Source organism: Filicampus tigris, chromosome 9 (genome assembly GCF_054856515.1).
Source record: "Filicampus tigris isolate MCC_2025a chromosome 9, RoL_Ftig_1.0, whole genome shotgun sequence".
Taxonomy (NCBI): Eukaryota; Metazoa; Chordata; class Actinopteri; order Syngnathiformes; family Syngnathidae; genus Filicampus; species Filicampus tigris.
Genome location: NC_141225.1, coordinates 8,664,243 through 8,691,738, shown reverse-complemented (window position 1 = coordinate 8,691,738; position 27,496 = coordinate 8,664,243). Strand labels below are relative to the sequence as shown.

Below are 27,496 nucleotides of genomic sequence, written 5' to 3'. Positions count from 1 at the left end.
TCAATCTCTCTTCAATCCTTCTCCTCGAGGGCTGGCATCCTGCCTGTTTTCCATCTCTCCTTGCTGAAACACACCTGATTCAAATGATCAGTATCGTAGCAGGAAGGGATGGAAAACAGGCAGGACGCCAAACCTCGAGGAACAGGATTGAAGACCCCTGGCTTAAAGTAACGTTCACTTTTGCCCAAGTCATTTTTAAGTTACTGTTACTAAATGAATGCTAAAAAAATATTTTTTTTAAATCTTTTTTAAACATTTTTTGGGGGGTTTTCCCAAAAGTTCCTATGTAATTTAAACATGCTATTAGACTAAAGTTTGAGTTGGAATTCTTTCATTACACGAAACACACACCATTATTTGTAAGATGCCGCCAACCTGTTTGACATGATGCTCTTGTTTTTTTCTTCTTTTTTTTTTCCAGAAAGCTCGAATGGCCCGCATACGATTAGCCAAGTCCGGCAGCGCCAACGCCTTCCTGTTGAGCAAACGCAACGGACTCCTAAACGAGCTGCTGGAGCTGACGGTGAGGGATGACCTCTGACCCTTCAAACGCCAACAGTGAAGTAGATGAGTGAAGAAGTTTCATCAAAGGCGGTGGTGTTTTGTTGATTTTACAACTGAAACAGCATGTCATAGCTTAATAGTGCACATCCATGTGTTGCTCGGCAGACTTCACAGGGCTCAGTCATAACTGCGCCGCAGACCAAATGACAATCATGCCCACTAACTTGGTAAGTGACTGTACGCCAGACAGATTAATTAGGAAAATTAATCTCAAAACAGCACTATAATTATGAGACAGATTCGTTTGTATGCGTTGTCACACCTGAACGATAACTCTGCATTCAATATAAAATACTAGAGCTACAATTGCACAGAAGAGGAAAAAAGTTATGAAAAAGCCATAAAATAAAAAGAACTGCATGATATTGTGAGGAAAGAGTTGTAATATTCAAAAGGTATATAAAAGGTCACTTGAGACCAACGTCACTGTTATTAGAATGGATTTGTAACCGTACAAGAAGAAAGTTAAGCTATAAGAAGCGTCAGTCACGAGAATGAAGTCATAATGTTCTATAATGATGTCGTAATATAACGAGAATAAAGTAACGCTACAAGAAGGACGTTGTATCATTACAAATGTAAAGAAACATTACAAGAGTAAAGTCATATCATTACAAGAATGAAGTCCAACGTCACCCTAACATTTACGAGAATGAAGTTGTAACATAATGACAATTAAGTTCAGAAAGAAAAAAAACAACGAATAGACGCGGTTCTGAGATGTCTTTATTAAAAACAGACACATTGTTATTCAGTTTGACAGATTAATGACACTGGGCCTTGTCTAACAGCATTCATTATTGCAGTCCACCGAACTAGATAGCTTCGAATCTTGCACACACGCACGCACCCCCACACGCACACACACACACGCACACACACATTAATCCTCACACTTCTAAACGCCCTCAAAATGACAATTACTGCCTTAATTAACCGAGGAACATTTTAAAAATCCTTCCGAAGGCTATAAAGAGCAGAAGAAGTCGGAATGACTACATTCTCAGGGCGGAGGTCATAAGAGCGAAATCACACACAGTACTTTTCACACTTGTCTGCCATCCAACATTTGATTTAAGCTTTGCCTGCAAAACCAAAGTCAGACTGAAACTTTTATCTGGCTTGTTTCGTTGCTCCCGGTGATAATTAACCATCATGTGCATGAAAGAAGTATGCAGGAGGTGAACAATGTGCAAAGGAGGCCACAAGAGAAAAAATATATTTACTACTAAAATACTGTTATCTTTTTAAGGGAGAAAAAAGTAGCCATTTTTTCTTGTCTCTTTTCAATTTGTATTTTTTTTTCTTTTTTTCCCCCCACAAAGATGTACAACATTATTCTTGGAATCTGAACTTTTTTTCTGAAAAAGTCACGGGCATGGCAATACAAAAAAAGTTTTTTTTTTCTTGTTTTATCATAACGTACAAAAATGGCGTAGGCATCCATGCTGTTCGGCTAACAAATTGGTAGTTTGACAGAAAAAGTATTTCCAAGAAACCTTTTCGTAGAGGTGATTTGGAGACCAAGGATGTACAGATCGAGTTGGAAATTGGCAATTATACCATTAGGCTAACAATGTATTGCTTTCTTGTGAAAAATATGCTACTTGCTTTTCTCAACAAAATAGAGTAAATTGATCATTTGCCTTGAAAAAATGCTCCAAAAAGTTGTTCTTTCCTAAAAAGAATGTATTTTGTCTAAGACTCCTATTTTTGTAGAAAGGCGACCATGTGGGCGGCGTTAGAATGAGCGCAACTTAATTTTCAAGCCGATGTAAGTCAAGTTTAGGGCCGCGATGCGCCACGCTGCCGCACCCCCGACGCACCTGACAATTTGGTCACAGAAAGTACGCTGCGCTCAGCGGAAAAAAGTCAAGTAGCAAAGTAGATTACATTTTAGACTACCTAAAAGCAGGTCTAAATGGTGGTGCAATGCGATTTTGGTGTATTTGATCAAGGTGCGGGCGGACATATTTTGACGCGTGGTGGTTGTCACCATATATCATTCAGAAATATGACAAGAGCATGGGACAATCCCTCTGACTCACTGGAGAAATCAATTCTTCAGATCTTGCCGTTTACAGTACTTGCCAATGTCATGCGTAGACTCTAGCGAGTCTATTTCTACTTCTGAAATGTCAAGCACGGCGTGCTCTCCGACTGACTTGATATTAATGGATGAGGGATGCTTGTGGCTCTGATACTTCATAACAATGGGGCATGGGAGGGCCACTATAATAAAAAAATGACTTGTATTCCTTCAAAGAGGAAAGGGCCCCATGTGGTTCAGCATAGATATGATATAAAATATATATTTTTCACTTTCTTGCCGAGACATGACAAGATCAATAACAATCTTGAGCTCAGCTTGAAATGTGTGTTGTGGGGGTTAAAGCTAGTTGAAGGTTCACGACAGCCAACGTGGGAGTGGCACTAATCCTCAGAGCTGCTTCTTCAGTGGCTTCGCAAACGTGTTCTGATTTCTGGCTGTCAAAATCGCTAAAAATAAACTACAGAATGAAAAAAAACCCCACACATTATTAACAACCACACAAGTGTGAAAATATACTAACCGGTGGAATATTGATTAATGATATGACCTCAGGTAGTATTTAGGGAACTGGACACAATTTAAAAAAAAAAAGACTGGGTTCTTGCTTAGAACCTTGGAAGTCTTGAGGTCAAACTTCAAATTTTGCATTCATGTATCAAAGTGCTCATCTGATTGTTGCGTTATGCTTCATTTCATTCATCCGCCCTCGCTTCCTCTTCTTTCACCGTCGTTACGATGTATCTGTTAACACCGGCACATGGCTTATATCTTTCCATTTCCTCAAATCCATTTGGATCTAATCGAATCGGGAGTCGACGCCGGCGCTTGAGCATTACCATATAAATGCCATCTGCGAGTAGCCCTCGGCAAATCTGCGGCGAGGCCGCCAGTGAGTCAAATTATAGTGGCACGGCGGCGGCTGTCAAGTCAGTCACTAGTCGTGAAGTGATATGTGACACTTTCTCCGTCACTTAAATTAACTGTCGCCTCCTGGCTTCCTATTAGGATTTTTATTTGTTTTGAAGGAGTTTATTAATGGCTCACGTCAGGCTCATTATCATATGTGGTGCCTTCTCGAATATTCTGTCCATTTCTAACTAAGGCCTTACATTTTCATTGTATTACATTAGTTCTCACCCATGTCCTTGTTCCATCACATTTCAACTGAATAATTTTTTTGTTGTATCATCGCGATATCTAGATTACAATTTTCCCAAATTAAAAAAGTGGATAGATAGATAGATAGATAGATAGATAGATAGATAGATAGATAGATAGATAGATAGATAGATAGATAGATAGATGGACGGACGGACGGACGGACGGACGGACGGACGGACGGACAGATAGATACCGTATTTCGTGTTGTTAAATGGAACTTTAAAAAAAAAAATCCAATTTTATCTTTTAAGATAGAAATGCCTAAATGACCCAAAGACAGCCACAACAAACCAAAATGGCAGACTTCTTGTGTCTTTTCAGGCATGGCTTCTTCAGACTTCTTGTGTCATGACAGACCTGCCTATCATATTTCATGTTTCAAGTGAAACTGACTTTGGGGATGGATTATCCAAAAAAAACAAAAAACTAATGCTACAAACCAAAATGGCGTGCCACACTTCATTTTCAGGTGTGGCTTTGCTAGACTTTTTCATGTGTCTACCAATGTCAATGTCCTTTAAGAGAAACTGACTTTGGTGTGTCATTTTCCAAAAACTCACGAAAATTTACTGAGCCAATTCTGGGGAGTCAGGCACAGTAGCCCAAATTTTGTGAGTTTTTGATTATTGGAGCTCTACCTTGGTTCACGTGAGAAGACAGGCTAGCATTGAGGCTGAAAGGAGGAATGCAATCATGAAGAAGCTGTCATGTTCCTGAGCCCACGTTCTTCCAGTTGTGTTCTTTTGAGTGTGTGGAATGTGAATGACAATCATTGCGGCTTGATCGCCCGCGACCCAAACCCTTTGAGCAAACATGCTGGGAGACAATTCAGTTGTTTTTCATCTCACTTTGGCAACACTTGAGACGAAGCGTTACTGTTGTTCGAACCCTTTGAAAGTCCCGTTTGGGAAAGTAATCCATAAACAGTTTTTTTTTGTTTAGTTCTTTCGTGCTATCAGAAGTGTCACGCATTGCTTACTTCAAGCCTGCCAGCAGCATCCCTAATGCTCTATGCCACCTTTTTGCAGTACTGTAGATCTAATACTGGAAGTAGACAAGATGAATCAACAAGTGGATGTCCAGTATAGCAGCAATTGTAGTTTAATTGTAGTTAATCGCATTTTTTCATAGTTAACTCAATAAATAAAATCCCACATTTTATTTATTGATTTTTTTTCTGTCCCATTATTTTCTTGAATTTCAATACCCTTAAGATGAATAAGAAGATTGATTTTCTTATGCAAATACTTTATTTAAGCAAAGTCAACCCAAACATTTTGTTTTTTAAGTATATGCTCCATGTACGCCCAGTACTTGAAACAAGGTATTCTGATAAATATTGCATTTGTGGAATAAGAGTTAATCTACCTGTTTTTAGTCATCACTGGGGGCGGCCATTTTGTCACATCTTTCAACTGAAAATGATATCACAGTTGCTCAGGGCTCACGTAATGACCAATCACAGCTCACCTGTTTTCTGAAACTGAGCCATGATTGGTCGTTATTTGAGCCCCCAGCGCATCTGTGATGTCATTTTCAGTCGACAGAAGTAATAAAATTGAGATGGTAAAAAATTGATGGATTTTACAACTTGCTGCTTAATTCATATTCCACAAACACAATATTAATCAGAATGCCTTGTTTGAACTAGGGGGCCGGCATAGAACATATTCTTGAAAAAAAAATGTTTGGGTTGACTTTCTCTTCAATTGAAAAAACAAGCTTTGGATTCAACTCACGCAGCCCCATAGCCCTTTTCAAACACACACACATACACTCACACGCGCGTCTTTCATCTGTTACTGAAAGCATGCTACTGAACACCAATTGATTGGCTAACCTAGTCTTGCTTTAGCAAGAAAATATATATGATAAACACAACGCTGTATTTCAAGGGCAAGCAAGGAAAGTCTATCCAATCTAAGCAGTCTATGTAACCATAAGATGTATCTGTATGTACAGTTATTTATGTATATGCTGCAGCTACGTATGATCTAAGCTAAATATTAGCTGGATATATGTGCATTTGTGTGTTGAGCTTGTTGGTTCAATGTTGCAATTAGACGTACTTACCCGATTCTGACTTTGAGTCATGAGCCGCATCGCATCATTCTTTGGATCGGCGTCAGCCGAATGAGCCGGCCCGGGCAGGATCACCGACCCCGAAAAGGGCGATTGCTGCCACCTCGGTGTCCAGCGGCCGCTGAAGCTGTGGAGATCCGTGTGCTTCAATATTTCCCTCACTGACCACAACCTGTCCCGACACATCGTATATTCAAATAAAATGACAAACTGAAGTTTGAATAAGTTCATAACTACCTTAGACAAACACAATTATGCCATTCTTAATATTCAATAAAATAAAAAACACAACAAAACGCAAATTAAAAAATAATTTATTATTATTTTTTTTTCATGAATCTCACTAGGTGGGCATTCTTGTCAATCCCAATCTACAAGTAAAAATATTAAAAAAAACATTAGTTGGTTTAAGTTTCTAATGGGCGGCACGGTGGTCGACTGGTTAGCACGTCCGCCTCACAGTTCAGAGGTCTTGGGTTCGATCCCGGCTCCAGCCTCCCTGTGTGGAGTTTGCATGTTCTCCCCGTGCTTGCGTGGGTTTTCTCCGGGTACTCCGGTTTCCTCCCACATTCCAAAAACATGCATGGTAGGTTGATTGGACACTCTAAATTGCCCCTCGGTGTGATTGTGAGTGCGGATGTTTGTCTCTGTGTGCCCTGCGATTGGCTGGCAACCGATTCAGGGTGTCCCCCGCCTGCTGCCCGAAGACTGCTGGGATAGGCTCCAGCACGCCCGCGACCCTTGTGAGGATAAGCGGTATAGATAATGGATGGATGGAAGTTCCTGATGATTGCAAACTTTCTTCCATCAGGGTGCAAATGCAGGTGAGCAGAAGCTGCCTAAGTCATCATGTCTTTTAGAGAGCCAACACCACCATCTGCTGCACTGTTTGGAGAAAACCACTGTAGGTGAAACACCTTCAACTTCTGTCCTCTCCTGCCTGCTCTTCATGTTTTAAACATTCTGATACGTGTTCCCTTCCAGGCTCATGAGTTTGTAGATGAGCAGTTATATGAACAGAACTATTTAGAAGCCGTGATGCAGAGCTTCCCCGCCCGCAGAGCGTCGGTGAGCAGCCGTGACGCAGCAACACCGACCTGCTGCGGCCGAAGGGTCAAGAGGAACACGACCTTGCCCAATGCCGCTCTGCAGCCTGGACCCACCCAACAGGGCCCCTTGCAGGAGCTCAGTGCCATCCACATTCAGTGTGCTGAAAGGCCATCACGTTCTACCAGGTGAAATATATTTTATATATATATATATATGTGTGTGTGTGTGTGTATGTATGTGTGCATACCTGCAGGCAAAAAAATTCAAATTGTGCTTAATGTTTTAGTAAGGAGGCTTGTTTATTGACTTCCACTCATACTTAAATTACAGTCAAAACGTTAACGCTTGAGAACGAAAACTACACGCAAAAAATGGAACACACCAAAACAGAATGTATTGAATATAAATGATGTGGTTTGTTTCCTCATAGTCGTTCAAAACTCCACCTGAAGGCGGACGACGTCGGGAGGCACAACTGCAAGGGCAGCCGGATCACCACGGCCATCGTCAGCCTCCCGTCGCCCCCGGCTTTGACCACGCCAGACGGTGACAACCTCCGCGGTCCCCTCAACCGGAGGCCGCCGCCCTCCTCTCCGGGCCCCAGCATCCAGACCACCACCAGCTCGGCCAACGTCGTCAAAGTGTCGGCGCTGTGACACTTTTAGCTGCGGAGACTTTTGTAAATATGCGACGGACACCGATTATCACGTCACATTGGAGGCTTTGAGAGACACTGCGGTGCAACTAGCATATCAGTCCAGCGAGTGGCGCTGTTGAGCTTCTACAAAGTCTAGTTCAATAGTTCAAAGAATGTTTTATTGTCGGAAAAGTGTGGACTTTGCTTACTTGAATTGAGTTTTTTTGTGTTTTGTGTGAGTCATCAAATGGTCTTTTCTTTTCAAGCGTCAATTTAAAAACACCATACTAAGTAACGATTAAAATTCATTTTGTTTTCTAAAATCTGCAACAAGTTCATGGTGGGCGCCCCCCCCCCCACGTCTTGCCAGAGGTGGGCATTTTACAAAATTTTGCCAGTTCATCATTCGTCATCTGTCAACGGCCATGGTACCTGTCCATCATTTATCAGTCCGTTTTTTTTTCAAGCTTAAACAAATTGTAATTGCCAGTTGGTCAGGCCGTCCAACAGTCCATCTGTCAGAGTCACTCGGTCTGTCAGCACCACCCCCCCCCCCCCCCCAAAAAAAAACACATCAGCAAAACGGGCGTTTGCAGTGACGGACTGAGAGGTCCGTTGGTACTTGACCGATTAGTGACGATTACTATAATGGATGAAAATCCACTTCCGTCAGTGCTAGTAATGTCCACCTCTGCTTCTCTCACTAAAAATCGCTGTTGTTCAGGTCAAAACTTAGAGCCAAATGAGTGTGTTTTAGTCACTTTGTTTTGTGCTTCTTTTGTATTGTTTTTTGTTTTTTTTACATTCTGTTTGCATATTTTTTCACTCATATGACTATGTGTTTGCGGAAACAAGCCACTCAATGAATGTGCTGTATAAACAAAAGTATTGGGTCACTGTTGCATCTACTGAAAGTTAAAAGGTGTTTTTTTACACGGTTTCTAGTCAATCTAATTGAACCAGTGTAGACACTAACAAAATACTTGTTCTCACTGTATAGTGTATATGTAAAGTATGTGTGTGCATCACGGTGGCTAATGTATGGGGGGCAAAAACACAAATTATTGGTAATGGACAAAAAATGGTGATAAGGTGAGGAAAATGTGGAATTTGGGGGGGGGGGGGTGGGGAAGCGTGGCTGGGTTTTCTCCATTTTGTGTGTCCAACAAACATCCAAATTTTGTCTGTTTCTTGGGATAAAAAAGTATAAATTTGGAGTGATTTTTGACTGAATTATGAAATGATGACAATTTTATACAAGATGAAGTGGCAACAAGCTTTGAATGTATTCAAAACAGTTTAATTTACAGGAAGACACAAATAAAATAACACAGTTTAATGATTACATTATTGTTGTTGTTTTCAAAGGGGGAGTCAAGTCAAACATTTTCAGACATGTTCTATGTGCCCCCACAAGACTGCATTCTGAATAATAGTGCGTTTGTGTAATATGAATTAAGCAGTAAAAACCACTAGTTTATCTATCCCATTTCTATCCATACCTATTTCTATCCATCCCAGTCACTTGCTGTCGACTGAAAATGACATTACAGTGCCTCCGAGCTCAGGTATCGACCAATCACGGCTCCTCTGTTTTCTGAGCTTTGTCAGGTGACATTCAGGATTTGAGCCATGATTGAACCTGAGCCCTGAGCAAATGTGATGTCATTTTCAGTTGACAGCCATTGCAAAATTGCCACCCCCTGAGATGGATAAAAACCGTTCTATTTTGCTGCTTAATTCATATTCCACAAATGCAATATTACTCAGAATACCATGTGTTGACAAGCGGGGCCGCATAGGAGATATTATTGTAAAGAAAATTTTTGACTTGACTTCCCATTTAACTCTTTTTTCCTGTGGGAATGACTCATTATTTAGCCACTAAATGTGTAACTGATTTCCTGGCGCATTAGAGCCTGCTATGTCAGTGTTTTGCACAAATTTCATTGAATGTCATTCAAAAAATTAAAAAAACAACTCATTTTTAGTATGAATTCTAACTACAAGAAGAACAAGTGACATCGTTCAGTGTAATTGGATTCATTTGTGTTGCAGTCCTGTGTTATGGTAGAAACTCAAAAGGGAGAAAATATTGTGACAAACTGCTTGAAAGTAACCCAAATACAAAACGACACAAGTGTTATTGTCATTGGTAATGCAGAAAAGTGAATAAACATCTGCTTGCTTTGTCATTTATGTAAAGGTCTTGGCTTGGATGTTTGTGCTGCTGCTCTTTATCTTCTGTTTGTGTGCGTGGGTGTGTGGGACTCCTGTGTTTGTTCTGACAGAAGTGTCACATGACCATTAAAATGTGCTGCAACTGTCAATATTTGTGTCTTCTGTCTGGCTTGGACCACAACTCTGAACAACAACAACAACAACAACAAAATATTATAACATTATTTAATAAAATATGACGAAAAAAATATTTTGCAATACAACATATTTATACAAGTGTAAACATCAATAAATTGCTGTATTATTCTTGATGCTAATTATTCATTCTTTTTCAAGAGTAGTAGAATAAAAAAATAAAACTTGAATTGTTGAAATTATGAATACATTTAACCCACTGAATTATTTTTTTAATTGTTAAATTTGAAAATTCAATATACAAATTACATACAAAAATCACTAAATTCTTTAAGTATAAAAACACACAAAAAAGAAATTAGTGCTGTCTTGAATTAGTAAGAATCATCACTAAAAACAGCATGATTAAATTATGAGTAATATATTAACACATTTTGAAAATGCTCCTATAAACATATTAGTAAAGTCATATGTGATTATATTAAATACAGATTTTAAGTGTTACTGCATTATTAATGACACAGTGAATCATAAGAATTACAACTACATTGTTAAATTGGATTCTAAAAGTATGAATACATTCTTAAACTGCATAAAAATATGAACAATAACTCATTATCAGAATTATTACAAATTACACTTCCACAACAGTCTGAGTTTTTTTCTTCTCAAAAAGTACAACGAAATACTGTAAAACATGCCAGTGCAGTGAATTGTTTTGAACACTAGATGTCAGTATCGTGGCACTCATGCCTCTGCATAATTTTAGTCCACTATAAACAAAGGTAGAGTATGTATCTTTAAGTATGACAGTGATATAAAAAAATAAAAGTTAGGATGATGAAGCGTTTTCCCCAGCATTGGCTTCCTTCCACATTCTAAAAAACGTGCATCTTATGTTCAATGCAAGAACATTTTCCATTTCTGTGAGTGTGAGTGTTTGTCATTATGTCAGATTGATTGGTGACCAGTCCAAGGTGTACCCCGCTTCTCTTGCCCAAGTCACCTGGGATAGGTTCCAGATCACCTGCAACCCGAATGAGGCCAAGCACTTTGGAAAATGCATGGATGAAATTCCTGGTTCAAGTTTTTAAAAAAAATGAATCCAGATCTGATCCAGATGTCACAATGTAAACGCAACATGAAAAAATACCATTTAGAAGACAGAAAATCTAATAATGTTCTACCAAAATGGACCAGTGGTTATTGTCTTGATGATTTGTCATTCCCACACACGATCCATCATTTAAATGACATCATTTGTAGCTAAGGCATGACTATATGGATGAGGTCACATTTAAGTGACTCACATGCACTCTTCACACGCTACTTTTGCTTCTGTCTGGCCAGGTGTGTCTAAAAAGTGTACATTTTCCGCACTGCTCCTGCGTTTGGACTTCTGTATACTGTGTAGTGTACATCTGCTTGCAACAATAGTGCTTATAGTAGCCCAATGCTATGCACTAGAGGTGCAACTACTGTCAAAAGGGATACATGTTCTGTACACGCAACTAACATTCAGAGGAAGCATTTATCTGGAGCCTAGGCTGAGAGAAGTGGGGTCCACCCTGGACTGGTCACCAGTCAATCACAGGCCAGATTTAGACAAACAACCATTTTCGTTCATGTTCATGGACAATTTAGGGTGAAACTGATTAACATGTATGCTTTCCAATGTGCAAGAAAGCCAAACAATGCAAAACTCCACACAGGAAGGGCTGAGCCGAGATTCCAATCAAAAACACTTGGTTAGAACATGTGCTAACCATCAATACACTGTGCATGCTGCCAGTACAACTAACTTCGATTGTTCGTTGTTTTTTGGTCATTGTATTTGTTTGTCGACTGCAGTGTAGTGACACGCTAGCTAGTTGTGTTTGAGTGTGCGTGTGTGTTTGTGTGTTTCCTGTCCCCTTTGTGTTGTGACAGCTGAGCGGAAGTGGGCACACACACTAACAGCAGCTGCAGGCCGGATGATTCTTATTCCACACTGTCATAATGAGAACTAGTGTGACTGTTTCATATGAATCCTGACTCTCTCTCTCTCTCTCTCTCTCTTATATATATATATATATATATATATATATATATATATATATATATATATATATATATATATATATATATATATATATATATATATATATATATATATATATATACATTAGTGCTGTCAAGCGATTGAAATGTTTTAACTGACTCACTTAATCGCAAAATTTTCCATAATTGATCGCGATTAATCACATTTTTCAACTACAAGTTTGTAGATCCAAAAATAAGTTCATTTACATGCCAAATAAGCTAAATTACTGTCAAAGTCTCAGTTTGATGCTTTTATCTTTTCAGAGAACCTTTAGCTGTAAAAACCTGAAAAAGGTTTCAAGAAACTCTTAGTAACTAGTGGATCAACACAATTCATTCACCCTTATTGTTGTAAGGTACTGTAACAGTGGCATTGTTTGGTTTGCATGCTCACTACACACTGCAGAGGTTGTGGATTCGAATCTGGCCCTGGCCTTCCTGTGTGGAGTTTGCATGTTCTCCCTGTACCTGCGTGGGTTTTCTCAGAGTACTCTCATTCCCACCCATTCCAAAAAACATGCATGGTAGGTTAGTTTCAACTTTATTTGACCTAATAAAGTGCTTGAAATGAGTGTTTCCCCACTTATTTTAAGGTATTTCTCTCCTTTCAAAAGCCAAGATTTTTTTTCTCATTTCAAGAAATCTTACCAAGTGTAATTATCTTACTGCACTGGGAGATAATTTCACTTGTTTTCGTCTGAATCCTCTCAGAATAAGTATTGATTCCTTACATTTAGACAGTTCTTTTTTGCAGTGAATTCCTTGCCAGCCAGCATCATACACACTGTTGTGATATAGCGTGTCTATAAACACATATCCATACAATGCTACTACTTATTTTCCCTCATGGTTAGACATATGAACACAATTCCACGCCCACGAGGCTGGCTCGGGATTGGATAAGCAACGTCAGAGCTCCCATTGAATGGACGTACGCAGATTTCGTTTCGTCACTCGAAGCGAGGATTTCACAGACTTGTCTTGTGATCTCCCCACGCTGTTTGCATCAGTGCAAAGACCTTCTCAGTCTATCACAGTCACGATGCGACGCGCTGCATGACATTTTGCGTGTTTTGCTTTTTAATTCAACACGAGATGTCAAAGAAAAAGAGCATGGACGTTTGTCTGCGTAGACTGAAGCAGGAGCTGGTATGTGATATCTTTTTCCTAATTACTCGACCTGTGTGCGTATGCAAGTGACGCATTAATCATAATAATTCAGAGTATGAATGCTGTGATTCATGTTTAGTTAGGATAACAGCGATGTACAAAGTAGTATTTGACCTACATGTGCGTGTACTCTCATGACCCACGTCTTGTGTGGGTGTGCGCGCGTGTGACTTCCAAACTAAATAGAAGTCCACACATGTTTCCTTGCCACTGTTCCTAGAATATATTTACCTATTTGCTTAATCGTTTTTAACATCAAAATAAATTAGAGACACTCTGATGGTTTATGACCAAGTAAGTGATTAATTATTTATTAATAGATATATGTTAATTACTATGAAAGAACACAGTGTATACTATTTATACAATGCAATTATGCTTCATATAATAAATGTTTATAATTATTTATATTATGTGTAATAATTATGACTGATTTTTTATTTTATTTTAGGCTTTTGGATTTATGGTGCTCAATTCTATTCATTTATTTTTTTATATGATGATGATACATAATATAGCAATATAGGTAATTAAAGGGACAGTGTGTAAAAATGTGTTTAATTTTCAATGTTCATTGTTTCAAAAAAACTATGATTAATTTAAAAAATAAATTAATTAATTTCAATAATAATTTTTTTTTTATCACTTCAACTTAATTGTTTTTAAATGTAATTGTAGGTGAAGTAATAGTTAATTATATTAAGTAGTCTTACAGAAGGCTGCCATGTTTCACTGCCATCTTTCTGCTACGGCTACCTGAATGAGACAAACTTCGCAAACATAGTTCTTCAACATTATGACCACAGCATTTGTGCAATACACTTACTTTGTCACTTGAGGGGATACTAAAACTCATTTATGATGACATTTTGCTTGCACCTCTGCTGAAGAAATTGGTGGTAGGCTTGCGACGTGTGGTCTCTCTGAGGGACCGTAGTGAGGGTGCTTCAAAATGCATGTGCTTCAAGCTTAGGTCATTGCATTCTATTTGTTCACCATTTAATGGCACTAAATTCAACACATTGTACCTTTAAATTAGTTTCTATACAAAATAAATTACATAATGAAGTAGTGTATAACTGTTATCCGCAACAATTATATAAGGATTTGAAAACAATTTTATTTATTTAATCATTTAATCATTTATTTAGTTGCTATTGCTATTGAATTTGTGTGGGTATACTGTGACAATGTGACACCCAGAAAGGACCACGAGGTGGCCAGAACGTCTCGACGTGTTATGAAAGTGGAACACTTGCTGTGTGACGAGAGGTAGTAAGGTGCTTTGGTGTCAATCTCTGCGGGGTGACGTCAGGTCGCGCTCCCACTTTTGACCCTTGAATTTACAAGCTGCACGGGTGACCCCTTCAAGTGACAAGAGTAGAGTGGAGTTTCTGTGTGAGAGTGGGATGCTTCTCTCTGACAGCTCCTGTTCCTGTATATATGTGTAAAAAACATGTCACAGGAGGCTAACAGTGACCTGTTAGCATTGCAATTACACTTTACTGAAGATCAGCACAGTGCTGTGATTGTGATTTTTCATTTGTACACACAGAAAAGTAATTTTCTGAACAAATTTAGTCAAGACCATGTTGCACAAATAGGTAGACCCTGACAAAGAAACAACTTGTTCATTCCAGGCCTAGCAGACATGTTGCTGTCCATTAAAGTCTAATACTAGAAAAAAAAATACTAAATATAGTCATTTTTGTTGTGGGCTGTATTCATTTTTTTCATTCATTAAATTGATTAAACTTAAGATTTCGTAATTTATACTTTATATTATCAACCTTAGGAGATGATAATGTTTGGAGTTAAACACATATTTTACAAAAAATATTGTCAAAACTTGGGAAATTGATCTTATGTTCATTGAGATATTGATCAAAACCTTTAATTTTTCAAGAGGGGTGTACTCATATATGCTGAGCACTTTATGTATGTAGTGTGACATCTAGCAATATGACCATTGAATTTCCTCTTAAAGAATTTAAATTAGTATCATAAAAATATAATAAAACTACTTTAATGAATACAATTCAAATAAAAATGTAGGAATAAATATTTGAATTTTATGGAATAGATGGCGGCACGGTGGTCGACTGATTAGCACGTCCGCCTCACAGTTGAGAGGTCGTGGGTTCGATCCCGGCTCCGGCCTCCCTGTGTGGAGTTTGCATGTTCTGCCCGTGCCTGCGTGGGTTTTCTCCGGGTATTCCGGTTTCCTCCCACATTCCAAAAAACATGCATGGTAAGTTGATTGGACTCTCTAAATTGCCCCTAGGTGTGACTGTGAGAGCGGATGTTTGTCTCTGTGTGCCCTGCGATTGGGTGGCAACCAATTCAGGGTGTCCCCCGCCTACTGCCCGAAGACAGCTGGGATAGGCTCCAGCACGCCCCGCGACCCGTGTGAGGATAAGCGGTATCGATAATGGATGGATGGATGAATAGATTCTGTATGATTTAAAAAATGATTAAAGGGATTTAAAAACACATTTTTAATACTTGATAGCCTTTCCTTCACAAAATGAAAATGTGTATTTCTGGGATAGGCTCCAGCATGCGTGAGGATAAGGGGATCAGATAATGGAAGATTTTTTTTTAAAATTAAATATATAATCAATGTAATACATTAAAAATGTTTAGATAACATTCCTTTAAAAAAAAGTTAATTTGAGTATATCGTTGAGGGACTACTATTAGTAGGCCTATATTAAAATTTCCCCTGAAGGCATTGGCTCAAACTTTCGACACCATCACCCGAAAAATTACTTAGCCCTCACCACCATCATGACCAACATTAAAATTCAGTAACGTAGTAGGCCATAATTGTTCATGAAAATCAAGACAGGTTTTAGCCCTAAAAAGTATTGTAAGCCACTGTTACATGATGCAGTTTGAACATGACACTTAAATATAGGAAAACAAAAAAAATGAACTCAAGGATTCCCAAAAATTGCACATAAACGTGAAATAAAAATCTACCTAAGTACGTTTTAAAATTAACTGCAAATGTATTGCACTTAAAGCGGAACACAAACTATACTTGGGAAGCGATTATTTTACACATAGAAATGAAGGGAGCCAACTCGTGGTTCACGTAGAACACTTTGAGAATCTCCTGATTTTGAAAAGAACAGTAAAATAGTTCAGGTCCAATGAAAAGCTTGACATTCATCATTTCAGTCAATGTGATAATTTATTTTCAAAATAATTCAGCAGGCAACAGGAAAGCTGCACCCTGTATTTCATAATTTTTTTGCTTACCTTCAAGATGTCTAAAAACATGGATTACGTTTCAAGAATGGTCATGACTTGATTTGTCAACATCCCCGCCATCGATTTTGACCCCAAATCTGAGGACAATCGTATGATTTATGTAACATGTAGCGATCCCAAGATGACTCGAGCGGAACACCAATGACCTGAACATACAACGTGAAGTCTTCCAGGGTTATCTTTGATGTGATGTCACAGGCGATTAGGTCAGCGTGCTTTAGCTGGTTGTTCATATAAAAGTCATCATGACTCAGTCAGGCAGACAGACGGATGAACTGTACGTGTTAGTGAGTCTCGGTGTAGAAGTGGTCTTCACACCTGTTTCACGGCATACCAATCATCGGATCCTTTTCGACTTGATGTTTGGGGTTTTTTGTTGTCTTTTTCATCCTTCTTACGTCTGAGGACTTGAGCAAAACATGACTTTGGAACATTGACACAAACGCTAGAATGTATAAACTTGTGCAATGAAATTGAAGCAGCTTGTGTAATTCACCCTTAAACAAGTTTGTTGTCGAAGGACCTCTGGAAATGGCCAAAATGTCATTACAATGGCTGTTTTGAACCAATTTTCCTCCCTGTGTATTTTTAGGTATAGGTTTTTGTTAAATTGGGTAGACATTGTTACCAAATTTCATGAGGCTAACATTGGGGTCAAGCTTTTTGAAATAATCTCTTGGCCAAGTTCATCTTGGAGGCACCACTGAAAATGACCCTAAAATGGTCGCTTCAAACCAAAACAGCAGGCTTCTTCTGTCTTTTCCTGCATGGTACTTTTTTGTAGGGCTACTAGTGAGACTTGCCTGCCGAATGTCATGTAGCTAAATGAAACTGGCTTTGGAGAGGCTGAATTTTTCAAAGAATTTCAAGGAAAACTTTGCATTTGAAGGACCCCTGAAAATGAGGCTAAAACGGTTGCTTCAAACCAAAATCTCAGCCTTCCCCTGTCTTTTCAGGCATAGGTTTTGGAGATGTTTTGGTGGGTCTACTCACGACAAACATGTCTACCAAAGTGCATGTAGCAAAGTGAAATTATTTAGTAGGGACAAAACACGAAAACACAGACACATAGAAGGGTGATTTCATGTTTATCTGTATGAATGTCACCAGGAGGCCTTAAACAAGCTTCACTTGTTAAAGACGGGACCGTTGCTGTTATTTACTTCACACTTTTATTAGCCTGTTGATGTTGACCTCCTCCCATATAGAGAGAGACCCTCTGTGTATGTGCTCCACAGAAGCCTCCATTCCTGTGACCTTGACACACACACACACACACACACACACACACACACACACACACACACACACACACACACATCCCTACACGCGCAAACACAGCACCAATCATTTTTAATGAGCTGGCTGGAGGAGCAGGAAGGAGTCCGATAACGTCAAAGTTATAAAGACCCCCCAACCCACCAAACAAACAACAAGTCTCTCATAGTAGAGCTACAGAAGAGGCGCTTGTGTGTGTGTGTATCTCTCTCTCTCTCTCTCTCTCTCTCTCTCTCTCTCTCTATATATATATATATATATATATATATATATATATATATATATATATATATATATATATATATATATATATATATATATAACTGAATGAGTTAAATTTTTTGATTGCAGTTTGTAAAATATCAATGCAAGGAGAAATACAGTAATATTTATTCATTAAAGTATAAAATAATTGCATTACACATACATTATTATTTAGATCATCAGCATTAGCACAAAACCTTACAGATGCAGCTCAAAGCAAAAGAATAAAAAATAACAAATCAGGAAAAACATACCACAACAGCAGAACTTTATTTGGAGTTTCTTAATTTTAGTTTAGTTGTACAGTTTGTCAAGCACATTAATGGTAAATATAGTTTGGAAATGTTTAATCTTTGTCATTTTTCTACATCACAAAAATCTGACGTTTGAACAGGGGTGTGTAGACTTTTTATAGCCACCCTGTAATATATGCCACTATAATTTGAATTACTCTTCATGCATCAGTTGGGCTCTGAAACCATCATTCACTATTTGAAGCATTCAAACGTCGTAAACTTTATTGAAATGCTGCAAAGTCTCGACGCAAGCGTTTCTTTTTCTTTTTTTTTTAAATCTCGTCTGAACATCACTGGAGCAGACTGATGATGCAAGAAGCGCACCAGGGCAGTAAATGGTTTCCCCGCGGCCTCGGTTTCATCATCGCCTTTAAATCAGACTGGACGGATGTTTCTTAACGACCTTATTGGGCTGTTGGCACCTTTTAAAAGAGACGAAAACATCTGTGCTTCACTTTCAAGTCTTTTTAAAGCAAATAAATGCCAGGCGGCTAAAGGTTGAAGAGGCTGACATATTTGGGCCACTCGCTACAGCCGCAAGTCAGCTAACAATAGTAATGGGGCTTGACTTTGTGGTGGAATATGAATTATTAATGTCGACTGACAAAAAAAAAAAAAAAAAAAGGGCTGTGCCTTCTACCAATATCTGTTATGACTCAATCGCGCCTTCTTTCATTAGCTGAACATACTCAGCCAAAGTTTACATTGGTGCACGTTGTGACAAAATTATATATATAAAACAAAGAAATATTGAATGTAAAACAAGCAATTTTCCAGTTTTGTATCCCAAGATTTGAAGAGAAATGTGTTATCCGGCAAAAATGTTAAAAGCGTAAAGTCAAGGTGAATGCCTATTTGTGTTTGTGTTACAATAATGCCTTTTTTCCTTCAAATGTGTTTACATCATATATTTTAAAGTAACTGGTTTATACAGTTAGATGTTAGTCATTCCTTAACTTTATTTATTTTTATTGCTCCCACATCCAGTATTTCTTTTAAATTACTAGTTTTGAATAAGTGACATGAGTCATGTAATCGAACCCACGACCTCTGAACTGTGAGGCGGACGTGCTAACCAGTCGAACACCGTGCCGCCTTGTTGGATTCAATTCGATGCAATTTTTACATTTATTTTGTATTCATATTTTAAAGTGGTTTCATTTTATGAAACTTACATTACATCTTAAAACATGAATTAAGTATAATTATGTATTATGTTTTTAAAACCATTTTAAAACATTTTTTAAAAAGATTTTGATACCCTCAAAAAACCTTATCATTTAATTGATTGATAGTTCTAATTGTGATATCAATGTTATTCCATTTAAATAGGTTTTATTATTTGTAAAATAATAATTGTATGGGCGGCACGGTGGACGACTGGTTAGCACGTCCGCCTCACAGTTCAGAGGTCGTGGGTTCGATCCCGGCTCCGGCCTCCCTGTGTGGAGTTTGCATGTTCTCCCCGTGCCTGCGTGGGTTTTCTCCGGGCACTCCGGTTTCCTCCCACATTCCAAAAACATGCATAGTAGGTTGATTGGACACTCTAAATTGCCCCTAGGTGTGATTGTGTGTGCGGATGTTTGTCTCTGTGTGCCCTGCGATTGGCTGGCAACCAGTTCAGGGTGTCCCCCGCCTACTGCCCAAAGACAGCTGGGATAGGCTCCAGCACGCCCGCGACGCTTGTGAGGAGAAGCGGTATCGATAATGGATGGATGGATGGATGTTTTCTCATGGTTCATCTCCTTGTGCATCACATTTGTGTTTTTTCCCACATTACAAACATTACACAACTTGTCCTCCTCTCACGGGGCTTCCAGGTTGAGGGGGTGTGAAGGAGGAGTGTGTGTGTGTTGGGGGGGCACCACAGTCACATATCACAATCTGCTGTTATTACACTGACCTTTCGTCTTCCATATGTAAACATTTATAATTGAAGCCATGGACTCTCATCAACATCTAAACATATGGCCGCGGACCCCCAAATCCCACCCCACTGACTCTCACTGCCAGACTCTCGTCTCATTGTCGCCTGAGTGAACCCCCCCCCCTTTTTTTTTTACACAGTTTGGGGATTAGTCTAGACTTGCAGCTCTGATTGGTTGCAACCCATGCAAGACTGCTACATATATACATCCATACACATGAGGGCCACTGAGGTTGGTGCATTTGTGAGATGACTGTGACAAGCTGACTTCATAGATGGTAAGAGGATGACTTGAATGATGTTTCATTGTTTTTTGGTTGTTGTTATTATTAGAAATATTGGAATTGTAGGTTGTTAGTAATCTTCCGATGAAGGAATCAACTTTTGGGGGTCTCTAGTTGAACAGCAAGTCTGACATTTTTTGTTGGAAGCAAGCATTTTGGGCAAAATCCAGGTTTACACTTGGACAAATTCATATCGTAAATTGGCTTGAATGAGCCCCAATCGGACCTCGTATCCTCGACAGTTGAGCGATGCTAAATTGCCAAGCTTTTTTTCATAAACTATCTGATGTGGGTGAAGCAAAGTCCACCCCACCCCCGCACACTTGTTGTTAATATGTTGTCAGCAATGGGCATGTGAAGCCCTTTGAGACTTTGCTGTGATTAAGGGCTATAGCAATAGGTTTGACTTGACTTGACTTAACTTGAAAGTGAGAAAAAAATTAGCCCATGGTACCAATTTCTCCTGCGACATGATATTGAGAGGAAATGTCTTTTGCAAGGATGCATGACAAAGTCTCAGAGATCTGAAATTGAACATAATGTCAGCCATTTGGATTTGATAATCTTGTTGAGTAGTTGGCTAACTTTTGAAAAACATGCATGCTTGTGTATAGTATGTACATTATGCATCAAATGTTCTGGATGAAGTCCAAAACATGATGTTGGTGATTCACAAAGTGGGTCAAGGAGGGCAAATGATTCAGAACTTGGCCACCGGGGCATTTTGACTGTCCGTGTGCCTTCGAGTGAAGATGTTGGGTCATCTGACTTAGCCTTGATAACAGATGAGAGGCGAAAGCAAAGAGGGGGAGGAGGAAAATGACAAGAATATGATTGCAACAGAAGCAGACAAAAAAGGAGTGAAAAACAACCCTGAGTGTCCTGATTACATTTTTCAGCAAGTACACATTACACAAGTTACTGTAGATGCTCTGAAAATTCTCCATGCACTTTCTTTAAGATAACATCAAACTATACAGAGCAGCCATCTCATAACTATATCTGATTGTACCAATGGTGGTAAAGGTACAATACTGTAATAATAAGACATGCAAAAGTGGTGAAGTTGTACTTTCAATTGGCCTGCCGCTGCTAATATGGCCAACAATACTGCTTCAACTAGATCAGGAAGATTCCCAGATAGAATGAAAATAGACAAAGTTATACCAATATTTAAATCAGGAGATAAACGGCTATGCGCAAATTATAGGCCGGGTTTGCTGCTATCGCAATTTTCAAAGATATTGGAAAAAATTGACAATAACAAGCTTGAAGAATTAATTGAAAAAAACATCTTGAGTGACATTCCAGTATGACTTCAGATCAACATCTCTTATACCTTCATGTTAAATAATTACAGATACATTTTTAACAATTTTAATGTCATTTATCATACAATTATTATTATTATTATTATTATTATTATTATTATTATATTACCATTTATTAAACATTCTTTATTATATTTTTAAATTGATAAAATGTAATCGTGCTTTTCAAATCATGTTTAAAACATTAAATATGTTTTAAAATAATGCAATATTACTTTTTAAACCCTGTTAAATCGTAGAAATATATTGTCGCATGTGAAAAACACTTATTTCCAATTTTGGAAACTTTTTAAATTTTCACTTTAATGCAATATCTGTAACGCGGAAACATGATTCATGTAAAAATAAGAACATGAAAAAAAATGGAGATAAGTGTTTTTCACATGACAGCAACGATATACAGTATATATAAAATGTAATTGAAATACCATCTCACTTTAAATAAGGTTCAAAAAGTGTATTTCTAAATGCAATATTACATTTCAAATCCTGTTAAATCAATAGATAATCAAATCAATAATTAAATGTAAATACATATATTTAATATTTTAATTGAATACATATTTTTCTTGTGTAAAGTACTGTGCAAAAGTATAGTAGTATGACATCGTGGTCCTGAAGTGGCACAGTGTGATGCCCGTGCAGCAAACTTGAGCATATTTATTAATGGTCTGAGGGATTTGTGGGTTGAGTTTACATTTCCGCTGAGAGACGAGCATACAGTATTGTATTGGTTTTGGTAAGAACTGTAAAGGCTGAATGAGAGTGAAGGGGAAAGCTGCTCTGTTTTGCAGCTGTCACGGGTTGGATTCACTCTTGAATGCCAGCCATATGGGTCAATGTGGACGTTCAGTCAAAACAGCGTGTAGACCAGCTGTCATATTTCATTCTGTCAATTCATGCTGCTGTAATTGGATTAAAAAGAGGAACGGTTGTTGGGTCCACGTTTGTACACTGTGAAGCTAAAGTGAACTTGTTTTGACTGTCATCACTCTGTTCACACTACAGATGTCCATGAAAGAAGCAGGAGATGGCCTCCATGCTCAGATGAATTCCATGATGGGTGCGCTCCAAGAACTCAAGCTCCTTCAGGTCCAAACCGCTCTAGACAACCTCAACCTATCAGCTCGAGGACAGAGACATCTGCAGGACGTGACAGTTTCCGACACAATTGTCACGAGTGCTTCAGGAGCAAATCCCAGGTGGAGCTTGTCCAACGACCCCAGCCCAAGTCCGGACCCGTCTATGGAATTGACACAAAGTAGATACAGCGAAGGGACCACGTCCGCGTCTAGTTCCAGTCTGGAAATGGAGAGGAGCGAGGAAGGAGACCTGGAGGCTGCACCGCGCAGATGGTCGGGCTACGCAGCACCGCAGGTGGATTTCTATGGACCCGCGGTGGGGAACCCTCCACCCGAGCCCTACATGCAGCCTCCCAAGCGCAACCAGCCAGTGGATCTGTCAGGCATCCTATACAGCCTCTCCAGGGAAGGCCCGTCCATGGACAATGACTACTCTCAGGACAGCACGGACGACGCTGGTGACTGGACTTCGTCGCTCATGAACCGAAGCCGCAATCGGCAACCCTTAGTGCTTGGCGACAATGTCTTCGCCGACCTCGTAGGCAATTGGCTAGATTTGCCAGAGATAGAACCTGAAGAAGCAGGGGAGGAAGAAGAGAATAGGGAGGCAAGGGTGGCAGAAGGGAGTGACGACAGACCGGACACCCCAGCTCACCCGCTGCGCCTCAGCCGATCACAGGAGATCTGCAGGAAGTTCTCACTCACGACCAACATCTTCAAGAAGTTCCTCCGAGGTGTCCGTCCGGACCGGGACAAGCTGCTCAAGGAGAGGCCCGGCTGGATGGCACCAGAAATCTCAGAGGGCGACCTGGTCAAGAGGCCTAAAAAAGTGGCCCCAAAAAGCTCAAAAGGCAGCTTCTACCTGCCTTTCTGGGCCAACGGACAGCAAGGTAAAGGGCAGTCAGAAACGCATCTGAGTAGCCAAAACCACTTCCAGCAGTTCCATGAGAAGCCTTTTGCGGGGATTTACTTAGATCGGAGACCACCAGAGGGTAGGCTGCGGAAAATGCATCCCTTGTTTGACTACAACACAGCTGTGTGGGTCTGATGGGAGGCCAAGAGACTGGCACCACATTGGACCGGCAGCAGGTGCAAGGCTGAACGAATGACTGTTATTCAAAACATGAACGTCACACCCGCAATCCTGGTTGTTAAGGTTTTGTCTGACAATCTGAAAACTTTCAACCTCTTTTTGCAATGTCTTTTGTACAAGCTACATGTTTTCATTTACTTCTGGATGTCTGACTGGATCTGACTATCTGAGAAGACGGTACTTTTAAATATTAGAGTTTTGCCAGACACTACACTCTTGGTTTGCATGGGTTTGTGTTTGCAAAATTGTGTCACTATACGCACACTTAAACATTATTTCAGTTTCCAAACTATTTGGGAAACTCAAGGATTTATTTAGAATTTCAAACAGCTCCAATGTGTTTTACGAACATGTTAGCCAGTTTTTTTGTGTCTTGTCTCATGCATGTGAGCAACAAAATATACTGCCGCATACACTGCTGGGCCGATGGCAAATCTGTCTTATGTTACTAGTGTGTTGTGGGGGAAAAAAAAAAAGCGAGCTCCTATGAGAGCAAAAGCTTTTTCACCTGCGGAGACAGCACTTCATACACTACGATGTGTCTATGTCGGTTTTGGACACATCACCAAACACTATGACGGCTCCATGAACACTGCACCCACAACTTCACTGAGCGGTTAAGTACCATGTGCCACCTACCAGAAGTTAACCCTATTTTTTGCATCCAACATGACTTAAAGAGACACTTGGGTGAGCTTAACATTGGCAATTATACAATAGGTTTGCATGTAAAAATGACATCAGGACTAAAGTGCACCCCCCAGCGCAAATGACTCTGTCGTGATTTAAGGTCTTTTTTTTGTGATTAGATTTATGACAAATTGCCCCGTCCCCTTTTGGGGCGTGGCTTATGTCATGTTTTCGGTCTCAGCGGTCTACGTCACGGGCGGGAGCAAAGCGTGGTAATATTGCTCGCTTTGTCAGTTCTGGTGTCTAAAACAGCGACCGAAATGCAAAGGCACATTACTACTCTTGTCCACTTCAACCTGTGAAAGTATAAAAATGTTCTGCACAATACTTTGGATTTATTGACATAAAACATGATGTCATCATGATCACCTCCACAACATGAAAAATACCGTGGCGATTGCTCCTCCACTTTCACAAGCTGAAGCGGACAAGAGCAAGAATGCGCACACGAACCCCGACTGGTGATATTTTGGACATTTAGCGACGCTAAACCCGTGCCAACTCTCGGGAGGCAGACGCCGACTGGCAGTGGGCAAGCGATCAGGCAAACATGGCCATTCTCCTCATTAACAAGAGGCGTTATTCATGGAGTCACTTATTTCCTAATTTCTCCCAAATTTATTGATAAAATAGAAAATGACAACTCTTTTCCTTTTCCTGATCAAAAAATATGTATAATGAACTTGGTAGTGAAAACACGGCCATCCCGGCCCCACCGTCCGTCCCTTTAATGCTGCTTACATTTTGTCTTGGACGTGATAGAAGGTGTGTCACACCGGTTGGGGACGTGAGTATTTACATGACAGTGCCTTTGTATGATAGTGTTTCTGACAGTGTAGTTCGGCCTTTGTTTGAAAGTGGCTGAGGACGTTTGCTCATCCTAGCTGGCCAGGTCACAGGCAGAGAAAATCTCAGACATATTTTCAGAAAAAGGCTGATAACCAAAGGTTTACTTGGTTGTTCAATATCACCAAATATTGATACACAAGCTATTAAAAAGTCAATTTTATCCAATAAGGAACAGTCTCGCATTTACATGATGTGTAAGCTACAGACTGTCACCTTTGAACCCATCAAAAGTTCTAACGGTGGTTGGTTCACCACGTCAATGGGGAAGAGCAGAAACTATTCAGAAAAGGACAATGCTGATGGTGATTGGATGAAGGCCAAGTGTGTCACATCCAAAGTTAAAGAATAATGTACATTCATTTTCTGTAGCGCTAATTAGGGTCACATGTACCTGGAGCTGACTTAGGGCGAAGAGTTAAAGCATGGGTTGCCAACCAATCGCAGGGCACATACAGTAGACAAACAACTATTTACACAAACATCTGATGGATAATTTAGAGTCTTCTATAAACTTAATGTTTTGGAATGTAGGAGGAAGCCAGGGTACATTTTCCATTACTGACTTACCAAATACTAATTACAGCATACTCATCTTTAATTTTTTACTTGTGTGAGCTTTGCGGGGACCATTAAACCTTGTTAGCAACCTAGCTTTGTAAGAGTGGGAACATGCAACACAAAGCTTGACTGATTGCGTTGCCTCAGTAAACATGTCATCCATTTCTGATAAAACACTGCCACAATGGATACAATCCATGCTAATCTCCTTTGGGGATACAATTACTTCATAGATAGATTCTCTTTCAATATGCTTTGTAAAAAATAATTTTTAAAAAATGCAGTGCTATTTTTCTGTAGTGGATTAATGTCATTTCATTTGGTGAAGATGGATTTGTTATATGAAATGTTAAAACTTTAAAACGGTTTGGAATGCTTCACAAGATCTGTTTTTTTGACATAAGGCTGGATAAACAACCATGATGCTGAGTGGTCCATCCATTTTTGGACCGTCCCATCATTGCATCATCAAGGCCCCAGCAGGACATGAAAGCAATATAGTGCATGACTAGTTCACTTCAGTAAAATTTCTCGTGCTGTTTTGTTTTTGCCAGCTGTCACGTCACATCTTCTTAATGACTCTGCTGTGTGCGCAGTGCACACACTGAGTCAACTGTCACAGTTCACATGGGCTACTGGCAGAATGGAGGGTGTGAGCATGGCACAACATAACACTGCCATCTGCTATCAGGACATAAAGAACAAGACTGGAACTATATTTACTATATTAAAAAAAAAGGCCTGAAAAGTACTGATCTTGTACATACTGTATTGGCTCACTGGTACAATGCAAGGACAATCTTATAAATATCATTTATTACAAGTATTTTTTTTCAAATTAACCAATCATGTGGGGTCATCAGGGATTAGGCCTCAGCTCTTTTGCAGCCTCTTGGCCAGTTGATCCATATGGTGCAGTTTCAGGATCCAGGTCACACACACATTTTGCAAAATGGCCTCACTCACTCTATACAGATTGATGTCATGTTATTGATTTCTTTGCTCACAAGTGGGGAATTCTCAGCAAAAATGTTGATGTTTTGTTTCATTTTTTATTAAGTGCTCAATGTGTGTTATGTTTTTTGTAGATTTGTCACTTGACTCTTTGTATACAATAAATTTGCTGTAAGAAACAGAGCGGTTTTGTGCATGCATTTTTTTTAGAGTGCGTAAAGCAACTTTGTGTTATCTGGACATTGAAAAAAAAAACATGTTTGGAAAACAATATGCCAATGTAGACCAATTTCCAAGTCAATTCTAAAGAAACTGCAAATTGAGAGCTGACATCATTTAAACACATACTGTATGTATACACCCACACACACATCCAAATTGACACATGTGATAACATGATAATGGATCTTCTCATTTTGTACCCAATGTGGCAGAGGAGTTTAGACTTCTAGGCACAAAGTAAACGCATGTACATAACGTGGTATGGATTTTGCTT

The 27,496-nt window shown here is 39.4% G+C and overlaps 2 protein-coding genes across 2 annotated transcripts in view; both read left to right on the top strand.

Moving 5' to 3' along the window:
* The window catches only part of LOC147141824 (A-type voltage-gated potassium channel KCND3-like), a 74,073-nt gene extending 64,196 nt beyond the window's left edge, over positions 1-9,877 (top strand). Inside the window, exons 4-7 of the mRNA XM_086041116.1 lie at positions 422-523; positions 6,672-6,764; positions 6,845-7,095; positions 7,341-9,877. Of these exons, the coding sequence (XP_085897242.1) occupies positions 422-523; positions 6,672-6,764; positions 6,845-7,095; positions 7,341-7,566 (672 nt within the window). The 3' untranslated portion in view covers positions 7,567-9,877. The remainder of the gene's footprint in view (positions 1-421; positions 524-6,671; positions 6,765-6,844; positions 7,096-7,340) is intronic.
* Positions 9,878-12,904: 3,027 nt separating this feature from the next.
* On the top strand, positions 12,905-27,183 carry inka2 (inka box actin regulator 2). The gene is made up of 2 exons (XM_086041994.1): positions 12,905-13,094; positions 22,783-27,183. The coding sequence occupies exons 1-2, from the start codon at positions 13,002-13,004 to the stop codon at positions 23,902-23,904; spliced, it is 1,215 nt and encodes a 404-aa protein (XP_085898120.1). The 5' UTR covers positions 12,905-13,001; the 3' UTR covers positions 23,905-27,183.
* The last annotated feature ends 313 nt before the right edge of the window (positions 27,184-27,496 follow it).